An 18568-nucleotide genomic window follows, 5' to 3' on the forward strand; every position below is an offset into this window, starting at 1 on the left:
CTCTCTCTCTCTCTCTCTCTCTCTCTCTCTCTCTCTCTCTCTCTCTCTCTCTCTCTCTCCCTTCCTCCCCTCTCTCTCCCACACACACACACACACACACACACACACACACACACACACACACACACATATCTGAGCTCTTTGCTTCACATTCTAGAAAATCTGCAGATTCATTCTAAAAACCAACCTCCAACCAACCACCTGGATACGACTTGAGCTCAACAAAGACCGTGTGCCATGCTCAGTCCTGTTGTATTTCTCTGCCTCTCACTTCCTTCACTATGTCTGCAGATTTGCCACTGTGTCCACCTCTGGGCCAGCCTGAGGAAGCAGCGGCCTGGGCACCAGGGCATGGAGGCTGGCCACTGCTGGATGGGCAGGCTGAGGAACGAGCCACTCACCAGGCGCCGGGAAGAAAGTGTCATTTATGTTGTCCTCAGTCAGGGTGCCTGTGGGATCTGAGCTGTAGCGCTGCAGAAAGCTGTCTTCCTTGAGGGGACAGCTCTGCTGGGGAGGAAAGGAGGCAAGATTACTCTAGTCAGTTCTGTGCAGGCTCCAATGTGTGTAATCACCCGAGATCTTATCACAGAGCAGACCTGATTCAGCAGGTTTTGGGCAGAGCCCGAGACTCTGCATTTCTAACGGGCTCCCGGTGACAGCCACGCTGCTGGTCTAGGGACCACAGGGCGGGTGCCAAGGCCCCAGTCAGTGCTGGCTAGCAGGCCTGCCCGAAGGACAGAAACGGTCCATCATCTGTGCTGGTCCTTACGGCAGCCACGAGCCACTTGTGTGAGGAACTCATTGTTCAGTTTTAATGAATGACAAGTTCAATTTAAGTAGCCACCGCTGGCTAGTGGCTTCTATACTGGTCAGTGGGGGTCCACACCAAGGCTTCCTGATAGCACGCCTCAGCACCACCTGGGAGGGAGGCTGGGGGGCACCCCTAAAGGCCCGGCTTTGGAGGTCTGGGCAGTGGCCCCCCAGTTTGCGTTTTTCTTACAAACTGCCAGGCGATGCTGATGCTTTTGGTTCCTGAGAGACATCCTCAACAGCACTGCAAGAAAGTGACTGTTCGCTGCTGGCCGTAGGGTCGGTCCAGGAACCATGCAGGGGAGAAGCAATGAAGCAGGAAGGGGACTCAAGCTCCCGTGGGCTCAGAGGGGCATTTTCTACGCAAACGAGCGCCAGGAGACAGAGCTGTTCCTCGGGCTGTCATACATACCCCGTTTCTGTCAATGCAGGCCACAGTGGGAGTGTTGCTGGTGGCGCTCTGAAAAAGAACGGGAGGAACGGGAGCTGTTTATGCAGCGCCTGCATGTTCTCACCCATTTCCACGGACTGAACGAGGTGTCTCATGCAGTAGATGCATCTAAAGGTGCTTCGTTTCATCTCGACCCATCAGCTTTAGAACAACTAGGTTTAGTTCTGTTCAATTCTGTTCCCGAGTGAAGCTAACAAGGTTACAATCGGGTTGTCGCAATGCAATAAAATAATACACTGAATCGATTCATGCCGATTTTGGCTCTGCTGCTTGGTTAACATGGACGTCTTCGTCTCTGTGTGAGTTCCACTAGACAGGCATCACTTCCTCTAAGACTCAATTTGTTCAAACCAACCGACACGGCTTGGGGAACAGCGCAGCCTCTTACCAGAGAACTCAGAAGTGGGGTCCGGGACGTGGAGGGGCTGTGGAAGAAGCCTTGCTGCGGAATGAGGTACTCGTCCGCGTCCACGACGTCCTCCATGTCCTCTTCGTCCATCAGGGCGCGATAGAAATTGGAGTCTGTCGGGCTGGGCAGGTTCATTCTCTCATCCCCCTGGAGCAGAGATTTCGAGCCCGTTAGACAGGCCCACAGGCATGCAATCCCGCCTCTAGGTGTACTGGCAGCAGGTGCCTGCATGTTTGCCAGGTCAGCTACAGCCGCGTCCCCACCTCCCCGAGAAGTAGAGCTGCTTCCTCCCCTCCCCCCATGAAAGTAAAACATGAAAAACTCCTTAGTGTCTAAAAGCCTCTCTGAATGCAACACAAAACAACTCAAGAGGGGAAAGAAAGGGATGAAATCGCAGCATTTATGGAGTGTGTACTACGCAGTTAGGTGCTGTGATGTCGTGATTTGTAATCAGAAATATATATTTGGCCTTGCCTGCTGTTCCTGGCACAAAGCTCCTAAAAACCTTGGAATTTCCTCCGTGTTGAGAGCCAGGAAGGTGCCCTTTGTTACGTTAACGAGGTGGCTTTAGGCCCACACCTAAGGAAGGGGGCTGGTTGCCAGGAAAACCAACCTCGTGATTAGAGGCTTGGAACTTCCAGTCCCACCCACCAACCTGTGCGAGGGGGAGGGGCTGGAGGTGGGCTCAATCACCAATGGCCAGCGATTCCGTCAATCATCCATACAATGGAGCTTCCGTAAAAACTCAAAAGGATGGGGTTCAGAGAGCTTCCAGGCTGGTAAGCACATGGAGATCTGGGGAGAGCGATGCACGGTGGGGGGGGGGCCATGGGAACCCCTTCCTTCTCCCCCTCATGCCCTGTGCATCTCTTCTCTCTGGCTGTTCCCAGTTATATCCGTTTATAATAAACCAGTGATCTGGTCAGTAAATGGGTTTCCTGAGCTGTGAGAACTGCTCTAGCACATTAATGGAACCCAAGGAGAGGGTTGTAGAAACGTCTGATTTATAGCCTGTCGGTCAGAAACCCAGACTTGCAATTGGCATCTGAAGAGGAAGAGGCGGGGAGCAGCCTTGGAGGTCTGAGCCCGTAACCTGGGGGATGGGACGCTGTCTCCAGGTAGTGCCAGAATTGAGACGAATTGTAGGGCGCCCGCTGGTGGTGAATTGCTTGCGTGCTGGTGTGGGGAAAACCCGCCTTTCCCTGTCACCCTTCCCCCTTCACACACACACACACACACACACTCTGCAACTGCTCAGCAGAACCTTTGGGGGTCTATGCGATGTGTTTTGCATATATTATGTCATCGAATCTCTAACACAACCCCATGAGCTTGGTTTTGTTAACCAAAGGTGGTTAAGTGGAGAATCAGGGATTTGAAGCCAGGTTTGGCCCGAAGGCTTTGACGAGCTGACGCACAAAAGTGACGCCTGAAACAGAGTGTCGGGGAGTGTGGGAGGCTGTCTGGACACTGGCGCTCAGGTGGGGGCAGCAAACAGAGCTGCAAGGCACAGTGGATGAGCTCCACTTCATTCACAGCGTGGCCTGTGCCTCCCCCGGGGCACCGAGCATCTACTGACATGGCCTGGGTGACAGTGTGGGCCCCCCGATGGAGCACAGTGACATCTGATGCCCCATGGAGGGAGTTTTCCTGATAGAAGTGCAGACTGAGATCTGGTTGGTACCTGGATGACAAGGTAACGCTGGGGGTCTCGGGCCATTTTGGAGAATTCAACGATTAACTCGCGGAATTTTGGGCGACTATCTGCATCTATCATCCAGCCTGGAGAAGGAACGAGAAAAAATGGTACCGTCAGAACCCTGAAAAGAAATGATACAAGTGGCACTGCTTAAAGAAAGCACTTAGGGTGAGATCCTTTTAGACAAATAAATGAAGAAGAAAGAGATCTAACCTTTGGCCTCGGCAAACCAGCGCTGATTACTGTTTAAAGGCCACGACATGTAGGAATCGGAATGACAACAACATCTTCCAGTTCTCTGCGCCTGCTCTCCTAGGGCCAGCATTCAGGCCTCGCCTTAAGTGACCCAGCGGCCGTGTTACATGCATCGCTCTCTGTGAACTGCTCTGACTGCAGGTGCCCTGGTGTCCAGGCTCTCAAAGCCCTCACTCAGTGATCACCCTTCTCTACTTTCACTCAACAATCTTGCAAGCTTGAAACCAGATTCCATTTAGGGAAACTTAGGGACTTGCATTAGGAACCTCGGGCTTTGGGAACGCCCTGCCCTGGTGCTTTCACGGTGTGACACGCTCAGTAAACACGCATGCAGGTGACGGGGTATTCCAGTGCCTTCCTTAGGAGGACACTTGGGCCAGCCATGCCCGTGCACTTGCTTCCACAGTGACCTAGGCCTGGGTGACACAAGCCGGAGGAGCAGCGAGCGCCTGGAAATCCTCGTGCCTCTTGAGGGTTCCCATTTAGTTTCTATCAGCAGGATGTCAGGCTATTTTAGGCCAGACTGCTATGTGACCTTTGACAAATCATGCAATCTCTCTGGACCCCCGCTTCCTCGGGCCAAAGCCAGGAAGTTGAAATAGATGAACTCTGTGATCCGAAGTTCAGAAAGGCATTAATGTGCACCTTAGCTTTGCTCCATGCTATTCCCTGTGCTGCTTCTTGTGGAAATGCCCATCACACACGGAACGTCACCTCCTTAGCCTGCTGAACTCGTGATTTGGGTGGAATAGCAGCACCAACCAAGTTTCACACTCTTATTTGGATTAAAATGTTTACTTGCTACTCTGCAGTACGACCTCACATAAATCCACTATTTGAAAGGTTTAAGTCAAAGCAGAAATGTTGATTCTATCAGTCTCATGTGCTTACTCATCATTAGGCATTTCAAAACAGTCTCTCTGGTAACAAGCTTCAAAATGGGGGCGGGGGGGGGCGGCTTTTTCATTGAGCAACTCAGAACTGGACATTTTGGTGTAACGGCTTACGGAGGATTTTGATTTTATTTACCTGCCTGCAAACACAGGCAAATGTCAGGTCACAATGCTCAGTGAGCCAAGCAAGCACTTCCTGAAGAATGTTTGGGGAGGCGGGTGGGATTGACGGAAGTTTTTGAACTCGACTGCCTGCTGTAAAGAGTGTGACAGCATTTCTTTGGGGAAATCTAAAGTCTCAATTATTTGGCTGGAGGCGGCAATGCTTCCTGGGCACAGAAAGGCACTGTGAGTGCCAAGGTCCAGCTAAGCAAATGTGGACGGCACAGCAGTTACTCACATTTGACCATGATCATGTAGACGTCGATGGTGCATATGGGCGGCTGCGGGAGGCGCTCGCCTTTCTCCAGAATGGTTGAGATCTCACTTGCCGGGATTCCGTCGTAAGGCTTGGACCCAAAGGTCATCAGCTCCCAAACGGTGACCCCTGACGGGATGAAGTAGCCACTTTGAGTCGATAATCACGCCTTGTCTTTAGTCATCATTGTTGATACTGTTTCTAATGTTTAAAAACCTAGGTTTCTGTGGCCTGGGGCAATTTGCTTCCCTGTTGGAAGCCTCAGTTTACCGCTCTGTAAAGTGGGATAATGACAGTGTCTGTTTTCCTAGGTGGTTGTGAGGATCAAAGAAGATAATACAGCTGAAATGTTCAGACAATGCCAGGCACATAGTAAGTGGCCAGTAAGTGGTAAACTTTAGCAATAAAAACAAAGACAGCACAACCACGCTAATAACATAAATATTATTATGCTATGGAGCAGGAGTGACACACTCACACAGCTATCCTAAGTGACTCGGAAGTGGGAAGATGGAGATTACAAACAAGGACATAAACTGGGGTTTTAAACAAAAAAAGAAAGAAAGAAAAGAAAAAGAGAGAGGGAGAAAAAAAATCCCTATGTTCTTTTGATAAACATAAAAATCCTGTACTTTTTGTTACAAAAGCAATCATCATGATTAAAAGAAAAAAAAAATCAAAGCAGTAGTAATTTTAGAATTGGTGTTTGTTTTGCAGACCATCCCTGAGTTCTGATGGTCTTTCCATCTCTGTGCCTCTGTGCCTGGAATTCTCTGCCCTAGAAACATACAAACACCTTAGGGAGCTTATCCCCACCTGGACAGTGAATGTGCCCTGTGATGCCACTAGCGATTCCCTCAGTGGGACTGGGCCTGGGTCTCCAGACCACACAGGGAGGGGTCAGACACAGACCCGGTGGTTTCCTGATCTCCAGTTGGTCCGATGGCCTCCAGATACCACAAACCTGCTTGGGTTTTCCAGGGGCCATCCCAAACGAAATGGCCTGAATTAATATACAGGATGCAAAGTTGGAAAATGAGGGAAAGCCCGCTATGGTTAAAAATATTTTTTCCTCACTATCTGGAGACTAGATGAGCTTGTGCAAAAGAGGAAGAGAGAAGACCCATTAGAAGCCCCTGCTGTGGTGTCACTGAGGGAAAGAGGTGACTTGTGCTACTGCGGTGACAAGGAAGATGACTCTGGGCAGGGTCCCGGGGTGGGAAAAAAAGCACGTCTTTCCTCCCGTCTTGGGGGGTAGACTTATCTTGAAAGTGACTAAAACTAAGAAGCCATCAGAAGATTTTTATTTCCTTATCTAGTTCATTAATTGTTGACAGCTCAGCTCACAGGTACTTGTAAAAATTCATCCATTCACAAAGATCTCTGCCTTTGTAAAATTTGATTCTGAAGAGGTGAAACGAAGATCCATGAAATTAAAAAAAAAATACATTTGGAATGTTAGGAAGTTAACAGTGCTGTGAAAAAAATGCTAAGTGGACAATATCCTGAATGATTTTGTTTTTGTGACAATGACTAAATGCCTCTTGGAAATTCCTTTCAACATTGCTTCCCCCACAGACACATTGCTACAGTGGTTGGGGTGACGCCTCCTCTTCACCCGCTGCTTTAATAGCTGCGGATAGGCTGATAAGTCACAAGTAGACATAGTAGGGAAGATTTGCAGCCTTTCAGCAGATGGCTGGGTGACATGGGAGGACACGTAGCACAGCAGTCAGTGACAATGCGTTAGTGACACTTTCTTAAAGGATGAGGCCCTGCAGGCTCAGGAAGCCCTTCGTACAGAGGCAGCGAAGCAAGACAGTGAAAGGCCTGCTGGGAACAGGGAAGCTCCTCAGAGGATGGGGTTGGGCCTGTGCAGGCGATGGTGCGATTCGGAGCAGGAATGAGAATCGGGCCCTGATGAGCTGGTCCTCACCAGTGCTGGAAGCAGTCACGGCCTCCCTTTTCCTTACTGTTTTCCCGCAGACATCCTCACGGTGCATTTTTGTTAAGCCATTCTCTCCCATACGGAGACTGCCATTCACTCTATGGACCACTAGCCACCTGAGTTAATCCTTCACTTAACCTCGTTTCTCTACTGGAAACGCTTCCCCGTGAAAACTCATTTGTCATCTTCCTTTGGTTGACTTCAAATTCATGGCAATAGGTCAAGTTTGGTTTGATTTTGCAGGCACAGGCATTTCCTAAGTTTAAGCTCTCTCTGCCCCGTTATCCCCTCTTGACAAGGTCACTAATATCTCCAGTGGTGCTTAGCATGGTAGTTAGACTCAATTTCCTTTGTCACGTTTTCTTAGTACAAAAGATAGACAGCAGCTGTTACGTTATTGTTAGTCATTGTCTTGGAAGAAAATAACTTGGATGGCAGAGCATATAATGTAAGTCAACAAACAGTGCAAGACAGCTTTGCCTCAGTACAAAGTCATTAGCATCGGGATTTTGACTCACCATAGCTCCAGACGTCACTTTGGTGGGTGTAAATTCGGTGTAAAATGGATTCCAAAGCCATCCACTTGATAGGCACCTAGGGATGACGAGAGATAAAGTAATAAGACAACTATTAGCTTCCCTCTGCTGAAAACCATTAAATCACGCTGGGACAAATTGCAAGTGACAAACGTGGGAAAGCCAGCCACCCCCACTCCTATCCCCCAGGCCTAGTGCTCTCCCAGCAGGAGGGACAGGTTTTAAATCTGGCTGAGAGCAGGGCTGTTCTGTTAGGCTCCAGGCTTGGCAGCTGTGGGTGGGCCTGGTGAGCTGGGGCCCTGGTAGTGCCCTGTAGTCCTATCCACCCTGCGTTTGTGGGTGCTTGCTTGGGCCAGCTGATTGGAGCAACGCAGGCCAGAGTGAAACGTAAGAGGGGTACAGCTGATCCAGAATATTCCAGAAGGCCTAACAGGAGACCTGTGCCCCTCCCTGCTGGGGGAAGAGTCCCATGGAGAGCCCCCAAACCTGTCTTAGAGGGGGGGCCCACCCCACTGCTGCCAGTGCCGGGCATGAGTCACATATAACCTCGGGAACTCTCAGAACAACTTGGGAGCTTTCCGTATTTCTGAGATGTCCTCAACAGCAGTGTGCCACCAAATTAGCTGTGACATGTCCCCAGCTGTTCTTCTGAAGGGTGCTTTATCCTGCGGGGGGGGGGGGGGGGGGGTTGAAAGGCACCCTTGGCTAGCCTGGAGAGGGAGCTGAGACCATGTGTGCTGCATCTGGCCTCCGAACACGTCGGAAAGGACCCACCCTCCCAGCAAATCCTGCTCCCCAAGCTGCTCCAGCTTGCAGGGACAGAAGACCTCGCTGGACCCAGCTGTCGGTGGAGCGGCCGTGGCGTCGCCCGGAACCTCCCCCACATCAGTTAGCGTGCTGGCGGAAGACGCCGCTGGCCGACGAGCCTGCCCCTTACTTTGCCTCCTTCCGCGTGGTACTCCTTCTCCTCGGCCCCCAGCAGCTTGGCCAGCCCGAAGTCTGTGATCTTGACGTGCTGTGGCGTCTTCACCAGGACATTCCTGGCGGCCAGGTCACGGTGCACCAGGCGCCGGTCCTCCAGGTAGTTCATGCCCTAAAAAAAGGGGCCACGCTGTGAGACCCCCACCCTGGGCGCACAGACCCGGTTCCGGCCGAGAGGGAAGGCGCTCTGCGCTTCTCCGCGCGCGTCAGGGGCTGCGGGAGCCCGTCCGTGTCCTTCCCCTTGGTGGACACAGTCACTGGTACCTTGTAAACGAGAGGAACTATCTACGGGATGGAGAAGAGGCAAATCGAGTAGCTGCTGCTTTGTTCACTTTTCTCCATCCAGTTACTCGAGTTTCAGCTTAACAATAACCCACAGCCTGCGGACCAACTCAGTTACTCGAGTTTCAAACCCAGATGGACCACAAAGCAGAGGACACGTGCTCCCCCATCAGCTGAGCCGAGACTCCTCACCTTCCCTGCGCTCAGCCAGCTGTGTGCTCTCCATCAGGGGCGGCACCCGCTCCCCAGCGTGGCCCGCGCTACCTCACACGGCTCACCACCGAGTCAGAGCTGTGCCCGGTGTTATTCTCTCTCTCTTTAAAACTGAAATGACGTGGCTATTGCTTTTGCTTCAAAGCGCCCTTCCCCTCTCCTCCCTGGTAGCCTCCATAATTCTGTTGTAGTCAGAACTGCTGCTGTGAGGGAAGGGAAGGGAAAGGAAGGGGAAGGCAGGAAGGAGGGAAGGAAGGAAGGGAGGAAGGAAGGAAGGAAGGAAGGAAGGAAGGAAGGAAGGAAGGAAGGGAGGGAGGGTAGCTGAGAAGCACCCAACACAGTGCCCAACACATAATTCATTGCTAGAAATCCTACCCCTGAGCCCCAGCCCTTGCCCACGGCCTTCTCGGCGTCTTTGTCACACGCACTGCCTCCCTGCTGGCAGGCAGGGTCACTCCTGACCTAGCTGAGCCAAGCTCCCTTATACCGACCAAGCTGCAACCTGCTGACATGAGTGGGCAGCCCTCCCCTCTGTGCAGGGTGGTGCTGCTAGGGCAGAGGTGCTGTGGGGAGGTCCCGCTCTGCCGAGGTTGTTTGGATTCTCTCCCACCTACCCACAAATGCACCTCTCCTCTCTCCAGCCAGGAGGGGGCGCATTCCCAACTTGCTTTAGACACTCATGAACTCTCCAGCTAAGAGTGGGCACCGCAAGAATGCTTCCTGAAGTGCATGAAATGCAAACAAATGGGTTTAGCCAACTCTGTTTTACTTTTTAGCTTGCTTGCAGCTGTGGAGGGGATCTCCATTTTAATGCAATGACAGGGATAAAATCCTTCCCTCCCCAAATTTTCTGGCAAATTCTTTGCTTCCTTTTGCATAGATATTAGGTGAAAATTATTAGCTTGTCACATCAAGGTATCATTACATTTTTTTTTCTTTCTAGAGCAAAACTAGCCATCATAGGAAAAGTAGAATCTTATGAAAATGGTACCAGGAATTAGTCTTTGCTGGCTACTTTTGAGGCCTTTAGTGTTTTGTCTTTTCTTGGAGGAAAAAAAAAAAAAGATGGTTTCCCAGGTCTCCTCCCTTCTCCCTCGTATTACCTAGAAAGCGCCTGAATAAATGCTGATGATGCTGTTTGATCTACATGGTTCCCTGTCTAAGACTTCTCAGGTGCTGGGGGTCGGGGGGGAGGTTAACGGGGCTCACGTCTACTGAGGAGGAAGTTAGCAGGTTCTTCTCTGGAACAGCACTCTTAAATTAGGAATCGTAATGTACAGATGACGTGTGGAGAGGTAGAGGGAAAGACAAGCTGAGAACATGCTTCCAAACAGGACAAACCTGCTACTCCGTCCCCTCTTGCACAGGGGGACTCCTTTCATCAGATTCAGTCTCCCATTTGATTCCTGGGACCCTGAGACTATGCTCTGTGCTGGGTCCCCCGTCTCTTATAAAAGAGTAAGGCTTCTATTTATTAAATATGATGTGCTCTTACCCACTCAAAAAGGGTGAATTATGCTTGGCTTCTTGTCTGGTTAGACCAACGTCTGTATTCCAGGCTCTGTGCTACTTCAGTGCTTCTCTCTCACCTTCACCCCTGCTTTCTCTCTTCCCTTCCACCCTCTATCTCTTTCATTCATTGCTCCATCACACTCCCTGAAATCATCTTCTGAGGTAGGTATTGTGTAGGTGTTGTACATACATATAGTAATAATCACATATAAGTCCCTACACACAGGAAACAGTCACCCTTTCCTTGTCCCTCTCCCTTTATTTAAAATTCATGTCTTTTGTGAGTTCATTAAATGCACAAAGAGGACTTCAGAGGGCATTTTCAGCTCTATTTAACTATCATCGCTCATGCTCATTCTATGTCTTTAAAGGCCGAACAGAGGATCCGATACACTGGACACATTTTTATAAAAGCCTGTTGAAGGATGAATGAATGAATAAATGAAGAATGAATGATAATGGCAGCTACAGTTCTGAACCCTGATGATGTGCCAGGCATTTCAAACACATCTGTGTAGAAGCCTCTTCCAGAAGGTGCTGACAGTCCCAGCAGCCTCATGATCACCCTGAAAACCCACCCAGGGAGCCCAGGGGCTGGGATGCTGCGTCACAGACCAAGTCCTCTGAGTCCCCAAGACCACCATCCTGACCGAGTCCTGAGTTTCCTGCTGGGGCCTCCAAGTGCCACTCGCCTGCTGGCCCAAAGGCTGCTTGGGATGTAAAGAAACAAGACAAAAAACTAACATCCAGCTCTTGGTCCTGTGCCTCTGAGTCAAGTCTGCGTCTTGGTGTAAATCTAATAAAAGGAACGGCGCCCCACCCCCACGCCCCCCACCTCTCTGGTCATTACCGGACCAGAGTAACTGGAATGAACTGGGATGTTTTCTCAGAACACCAGCCTTCGGAGGAGCTTGGGAAAGGAGAGGAAAGGGCAGCTCGCACAGGCTGGAGTGCACAGTTAATCGGCCAGAGGGGCTTAAACGGGATCGTTGGGATGAGGAGATTAGGCTCATTTGAACTTAGATAAAGCTCCATTTATGGGTCTCTGTCCCACACCCCAGAGGCAGTTTGAAAGGCTATCTCGGTGCCCGGCAGAGTTATATTTTAACCAGTCACCAAAGATAAGAGCCGTGATATTGCTCATGACCTCCCAGAGTCTAAACAGAGACACTGCGGGAAGCACTATCAGCAGAGCCTGGGGGGGGGGGGCCTTTTGGGAAACTCATTTCCTGGTTCATCTCCCCACTTTAATTTAGTTCAACGTATTTACTTTTGTTCATTACTACAGGGCACTTAGGACCAATTCTGAAGTACTGAGGTTAAGGGGAATTTGCAGAGCCAACCTAAAGCCTCAGCGCACAGTAGGAGAGCATGGGGACATGCTTCACACCACATAGTAGGAAAGCACGGGGACGTGTTTCACGTCATCTTAAAGGCTTTTCTGGCACGTCAGTGGAATGAGGAAGGACTGGGGGTGGCTGGCTTTGCCCCTGACAGACTGTCTTCCCTGTGGCTGCCTCACTGTACCTCTCCTGGGAGGGTCCAGAGCAAGAGGCTGAGATGAGATCCCCTCTGCTCTATTTCGTAAACTCCCTCGTGGAAAGGTCCAGGCACGCGCTGATATGGTGAATATGGAAAGGGCAGAAAGTAGGAAGGGGGGAGGCTGGCAGATGGCAGAATGCTGGCGAAGTGAAGTCCAAGTATGGCTTCCCCACCACTGAGCCCTGCCCTAAGCAGAGGCAGAAAAGGGTCAGAAATACTCTTCCAGACGGAGATCGTGTGGCACTAACAGCCTACCCTGTGAGGCGGGAGCACAGCTGGGCTCACTGCCCTGCGGGTCCGACCCGGAGCCATGACGCAAGTGCTGGTAACGAGTGTGGACTTGGGCAAGGCAGCCTGGGGTCAAGTCCCGATGTTGCTACTTACTAGCTTGAGACCTTGGCAAGTTACTTAAAAACGCATGCCTCCTTTTTCCCACAGTAAAATGTACTTAAAACTGAACCCTTTGAACTAAGAATTTTTTTGAAGTTTATCTTTACTAAGTTTTATCTCATAGATTGAACTATATGCATAGTGTGGTGCTTTTAAACTAGTGGTGGGAGAATGATACCCATACAGAAATTTCTTCCCTCCCCTGCCAGCTATCTTCAAATCTCACCAGGGGCTGCTCTCAAGGATCTTAAACTTGTATCATTTGTCTGAAAAGTCAATTTTGTGAGATCTTACTCTGGGTTAGGTGATAAGAACACTCTGTTGTTCAAAAGGGCTGGGAACGGTCTAGATGGCTTTATTTATTGTAGGACTTCGCGACAATCTCCATGGTGATGTGCTAAGAGGAAGAGTGTGGCACAGTAACTGGTTTCCAAGCTGAAGTGATGATAGGATCTGGGATTAGAATACTTTATAACATTACTGTGCCTTGTAATATATTTGGGGATTTACCAGCTGGTTTACACAGCCAGAAAGAATGGATATGCTTTCTGAAGCAACTAAGTTACTCCCGGTAAGTGACTATCACCCTTCACCTCATGAGCCAGGGGTTTAGGAAACTATGGTCTTTCTGATTGGTAGGCAGGGGATGTCTCCATAAGGTCCTGAGTTCAAGTTTTTTATATGGAAAATAGAACCCATTTTCACCATTTATGGCAAGGGGGTGTGGCTTCCTTCTGGCTCTCTCAATCCCATCCCCATTTCCTCCCTCAGCCACTTCCATTTTTTTCTTTTTCCTCTTGCCTGGGTGATAGAATTTATTTGCCCTCTTAGCAGTTTTGCCCAGACAATAAACTTGCATGACAGTGGCCAGCTTTCCCTCAATATTTAGAAAACTTCCCAAGATAGCCCATGCCTTGTGAATCAACACAGGACATTTAGAAGTCAATAAATCCCACTTCGAAAATGCTAGGAGTTTAGTTTCTGGTCAGCCACTAAGTGTTTCTGGGTAGTTTCACTTCAAACTTTTACAAAGAAAATTGTTTAATACTTGGATAAATAGTCACTAAACCCAAAGCAAACTTCTCTCTTTGCAACTGAGGAAGCCATTATTTTCGTTTCCCTCCAGGAACCACAGCTATTGAAACACAGTAGAATAAGGTGTCTCTTGTGCACCAGGAAGCAAATTTGTCAGACAAAGAGCTAATAGCCACCGTGAGAAAGAACTTCAACTTAAAGTGAAGCTAAACCAAGTACAAGAGGCAGAGCAGGGGATTTAAATAAGAGGTTGAAATTGTGAGTACAATTGTATGGAGGCCTATCCTGGAAAACGTCCAGGCCCGGGAAACTCCACACAGGAACTGTGGACCGTGAGTCCTCTGTGAACAGGGCCCAGGTGAAGCCGATGTGGGTGCCGATCAATTTCAAGTTTTTGTGATTTCTTCATCACGCTTGTAGAAGGCTGATTTTGGGGGCGGGGGGTCAAATAAACTTCCGTTTGTGCAGGCGCTTGTTGTCAGGCAGATTCGATGGTAAGATTGCAAAGGGGAGAGGGAAAAAAACGCTCAAGAAGGAGAGAAGTCCTGTGAACAGGAGACGCTGCTTTGAGTTGATACAGAACTAGATTCAAACAATGGTTCAGGTTAAGTTTTGTCATTACTCCAGCACAAGTGAGCCAAAATCTGGGGAAAAAAACAGAGAAGGGAACACGGGTGGCACCAGATGTGTGCCGGGACTGGTGGGCGGCAGGCGCTTCTCAGAGGCTGACTGGTGTCCCCACGTCGGGGAAGACAGAGGGCAGAATCCCATCTACAGCCAAAGAGACGAGGCACAAACAGACTAAGCCACTTGCCTGAGGTCACGTGCTAACAGTTGCCAGAATCCAGGTGTGAATGTGTAGCCCACCGACTGGGGTCATAAGCCCAGTTCTGCACTGGGCAAAACTTGCCAAGGCTTTGTGACGCATCACATGACTGGTCACTTCGGTGGAGCTGTGAATCCGCACGAGATAATTACAGAAAAAATGCTAACTATACGAGGGGTGGGCCTTAGGAAGCAGGCAGGAGGGGCTGGCTGCGGGAAGCCCTGCCCGGTGGGGTGCTGCCCAGGCACTACTCAGAGGACTCGCCTGCCTTCCAGACAGGGTGGGTGGGCACAAGTCAAGTAAACAAGTACGCCAGATCTCCCTAGGCAGCAACCTGAGCTAGAGAAAATAAAGCGAGGTAACAGGTACTGTCTGGGAGGGAGCACGTGGCACTTGGTTTGCTGCCTTAGATGACCAGGGACGAAAGCTAAGGCAGAATTTCTGGGTTCGGGAGTTGGGACCTGAGTAGACCTTCAGGAATAATTCTAGATTCAGTCAAACCTACTCGGGGCTAACTATCTCTTCCCATAGATGAGCCACTGTTGTGGGTGGAATAGTCCCCCGCCCCCCACCCTGCAAAATGTCACGTCTACCCGGAACTTGAGAACATGCCCTTACTTGGACAGAAGGTTCTGCTGTGGTAAGCAGCACACCTGTGGTCATTTGCTGTGGCAGTCGTGGGAAAAGAACACAGTCGCACACAGAAATAACAAGCATTTTCACGAAGCCACAGCCTCTGAGATACACACTCCCCCTTCCGAGACCCTTATCTAATAACGACGATGTAACTTCTGTGCTCTGTGACTAAGAGCAGGGTCATGAGTGTGACAAGGACACCAAGTGACTGTGGTGGTCAGTGAAGGAGCATTCTCCACTTCCCGGGGTGCTGGGAGCCCCCAGAGGCTGCAGCTGAGATGCGAACACCAGACGGAATGGCCACGTGCCCTGGCTGGTTCTCCAGGGGGGCCTTCCACTGCTTAGCCAACCTGACCCAGAACCTCAGTGTCAGGAGGGGAGCCTGCCTCACCCAGGTCACAGCTCCTAGAAACAGTCCATCTTGTGGCATCATGGGCAGCTACCGACAGAGCAATGCCCAAAATACGCTTCTGTTTCTCATGCACGAGTAAGTCGCCTTGCACGTCTGCTGGAAGTTGAGTGAGCAAGTTGAAGGCACCTGCAGGAGTGAGTGTGCAGAACTGACTGCCACTCTGGACCAGGGTGATGTGAGAAATGAGGAACTGGATGAAGTCAGGTGGATGGTTTGCTCCCTGGCACACCCCTCCACACCCCGCCCCGTGGTCTGAGGCTGACAGGAGGTAATGATTGATGTAGGCTCATGAGGGGCCCGCCCACAAATTCCTTGTGTTCAGCTGAGTAAAATGTGCGTCCACGGTCAGAAGGACATAGAATTTAGCGAGTTCAGTTGCAAATAACTGAGGCACAGCTGGGATCAAGAAGAATGTTTCAGATGAAGGTAAAAGCCCTGAGGCCACCTGAGCAGCTAAATACCCACTTTGTTGTTCGGTTCCTGTCCTCAGCGCACAGGTGGGGCCACCTGGCCACTGTCTGGGCTGTCAGCTCCTATCTCGCTCTGGGTCAAGCCCCAGTGATGCGGCACAAGCGTCTTTCAGTCCTCCTCTAAGCAGCAACCAGGCCTTCAGCCCAGCTCCGTCCACACAGCCACACTGACCCGTGTGTCCTTCCAGGCTCAGCCTGGTGTGCTTGCCTTGTTATCAAGTACCTGGGTGACTGTACCACAAATCACCACAGTATTCAACGGAAAGAGCACCAAAAATAAGAACACTCACATCAAACCATGCTGAGCATCCAACAAAGAGAAAGCTGTTCAAAGGCAGCCAAAGAATTAGACTTTCAGTGTGCAGTGGGACGGGCACTGCTTCGATGCGAAGCACAATCAATGTGATTTCTTCCAGAAGGAAGTGGGTGCCCACCGATGACCATCCTGGGGGGTGAGGGGCAGGGGCAGCTGCTCCGCGTTTGGTGGAACACCCCGGGCCGGCCCCCTGCTCTGTGCCGCCCCGCGGGCTGGACTCCCCGTCCACTTACCTTGGCGATCTGCACACACCAGTTGAGCAGGTACTGGGAGCCGATGTTGTCCTTGTGCTCGCGGACATAGTCCAGGAGGCAGCCGAAGGGCATGAGCTGTGTGATGAGCTGGACCGTGGAAGTGAGGCAGATGCCCAGCAGGCGGCACACGTGAGGGTTGTCCACGCTGGCCATCACGTAGGCTTCCTGCGTGGAGGAGAGACAGGAAGGCGTCAGAAGGCTCTCCACGGTGGCTAGAGGGAGAGGCAGACAGGACCTTTTCCAGGTAAAAAAGTGCGAACGTGATTTTGAGTTTTGAAACGTGTACCTGTGGAGGACAAGCCAACCCACGTGACTTCTAGTGCCGTGGCCGTTCCCGCAGGGCCTTTTGCATATCAGGCTGTGGAATGACCAGGCCTTTGCGAAGCCGGCACTTTCCTGGGTGCACGCAAGGGAGTCCCCGCGCGCTGGGAGCCCCAGGCAGCATCCGCCACTGGCACACGTTGGTTGAGAAAGAGACCAGATGTCTCCAAGCTGGGGCATTACTGATGTCTTCGTCAGGAAGACCTCTGCCTCAAGGCTAAAGATACTAGTTTCAAATGTCGCCAGGGTCCCCACACTCTGGATAAGGACTCGCCCACTGAATCCGGAACCCCCGCTATAGGCACCACAGAGATGTGACCGTGGGAACTTCAGGCCACCAAGCCAACGGGCAGCCCAGGGAGGCCTCATGTCTCAGCAGAGCAGTGTGCGCTCCTGACTGTGCCATGGGCACTGCTTGGTCCCGGGACCAGCTCTGCGAAGTGGAGCTAGAGATGCCCTTTCAGTGTAGCTACTTCAGGCTTCGAAATGGACAGAGAGCGCTGAACGGACAGTGACAGCAGACTCAGTGGGCTGCTCAGGGTGCATCTGCACGAGAGGAGGTCTGTGTTGCTGCCGCCTCACTCAGTCTGGGGATTCGAAAACCATGCGGCTCTGCCAAACGCACCGCCCCCACCAACTCGGCTGGCTGCCAAGGCAGAAGCCTTTGTTTGACACAGATCCGTGAATATACGCTTTCTTTTAACCCTTCTGCTGTTTCTGGGCAGAGGAAGCTGATTATTTACGATCGTGCACACAACGAGGCCCTCTCTTCTGTCTGGCGGAGCAGTAGGGCACCCTTCATTTCCACCCATAAATTCTTTCTCTTTCCCTTTAAAAGACAAAGGGCGGTGACTTTTTATTCGGATAGGAAAGGGGCCACAGGGTCTGCAAGAGAAAGGCCAGAGGCTCCTTTTTTACATCTCAGCTGCTCCAGTGGGCTGGAGGGGCAAGCTGGCCTGTCTTTGCAGAAGGGAAGGCACCAGCAGGGGACGCTCTGGGATGGGGGGTGGGAGCCCAGGACAGAGGTGGGGGAGACCCACACACATTCCTGAACACAGACATGATCACGCCGCTCTCCTGGCCTGAGCCTTTCCCCTGGCCTCACAGTTCCTGGGAAGCCTGGAGGCCTGGCCATCAGGCCCTCCCCTGCCCATGCCCACGCTCACGCCCACGGAAGGGCTGTTGTCTGGAATGCCCTTCTACCCCCGTTTTCCCTAGCTGACCCCTCTTCAGGGGAGCCTCCCCTAACCCACCAATCTGAGTTAAACTCTCCTGGCATCTTGCTACTTTTTCTTGGAGGAGCAGGCTCAGCACCTCCTGGGAACTTTGAGACATGCAGCTCCTTGGGCCACACCCAGGCCCACTGTGTGAGATACTGGGAGGCGGGCCTGCGATCTGTTTGAAGACAGTAACCTGCACTTAAATATTTGTATGATTTGAAAAACGTCCGTCTCCACCCAGCTCTTTGAGGAAAGGACTTTGTCTCAGATCCCAGCACACGCCCAGCTGCGCGTAAGCACTGCAGGGCAGCGACAGACAAACGCTGCCGCAGCAGCGAGTGTGGTCAGCACTTTGGCGGGAGGGCCTGGGTCTTTCTTTCCATTCCAGCGGTGCCTGCAATCTACGTCGGCACATAGCGGCCTCAAAAATGGTCAGGGCTGAACTACACTGAAATCATGCAAAGCCACAAATTCAAAGCAAATCGGAGACCATGCCACTTCCGCTAACAACAACAACAAAAATCCTCCAGCTTTTCACCCTGGCTGCAGAGCTTCTGCACGGATGCTTTCCTGAGTGGTCAGGCGCTCCACTCCCAAGCCGAGTCTGCATTGCTTTCCTTTTCTACTGTGAACATAGGATCGCAACACTAAAGCGTAGACGTTTAATCCTTATGGGCACTCAAACATCCTTGGTCTTTGAGAAGGGCTGATTATAAAAACTTAGAACTGGAAAGAGCCT

General features: G+C 51.2%; 1 protein-coding gene across 2 annotated transcripts in view; it reads right to left on the minus strand.

Moving 5' to 3' along the window:
- The window catches only part of EGFR (epidermal growth factor receptor), a 176153-nt gene that overhangs the window by 6558 nt on the left and 151027 nt on the right, over positions 1-18568 (minus strand). Inside the window, exons 20-27 of one of the 2 annotated variants that reach the window (XM_019653027.1) lie at positions 16268-16453; positions 8357-8512; positions 7402-7477; positions 4918-5064; positions 3355-3452; positions 1650-1817; positions 1223-1270; positions 402-504 (exon numbers count right to left, since the gene is read on the minus strand). In XM_019653027.1, the coding sequence (XP_019508572.1) occupies positions 402-504; positions 1223-1270; positions 1650-1817; positions 3355-3452; positions 4918-5064; positions 7402-7477; positions 8357-8512; positions 16268-16453 (982 nt within the window). Of the gene's footprint in view, positions 1-401; positions 508-1222; positions 1271-1649; positions 1818-3354; positions 3453-4917; positions 5065-7401; positions 7478-8356; positions 8513-16267; positions 16454-18568 lie in introns of both variants that reach the window. The other variant, XM_019653026.1, reaches the window with a different exon arrangement.

This window comes from Hipposideros armiger, unplaced genomic scaffold (assembly GCF_001890085.2).
Source record: "Hipposideros armiger isolate ML-2016 unplaced genomic scaffold, ASM189008v1 scaffold_192, whole genome shotgun sequence".
Classification (NCBI taxonomy): domain Eukaryota; kingdom Metazoa; phylum Chordata; class Mammalia; order Chiroptera; family Hipposideridae; genus Hipposideros; species Hipposideros armiger.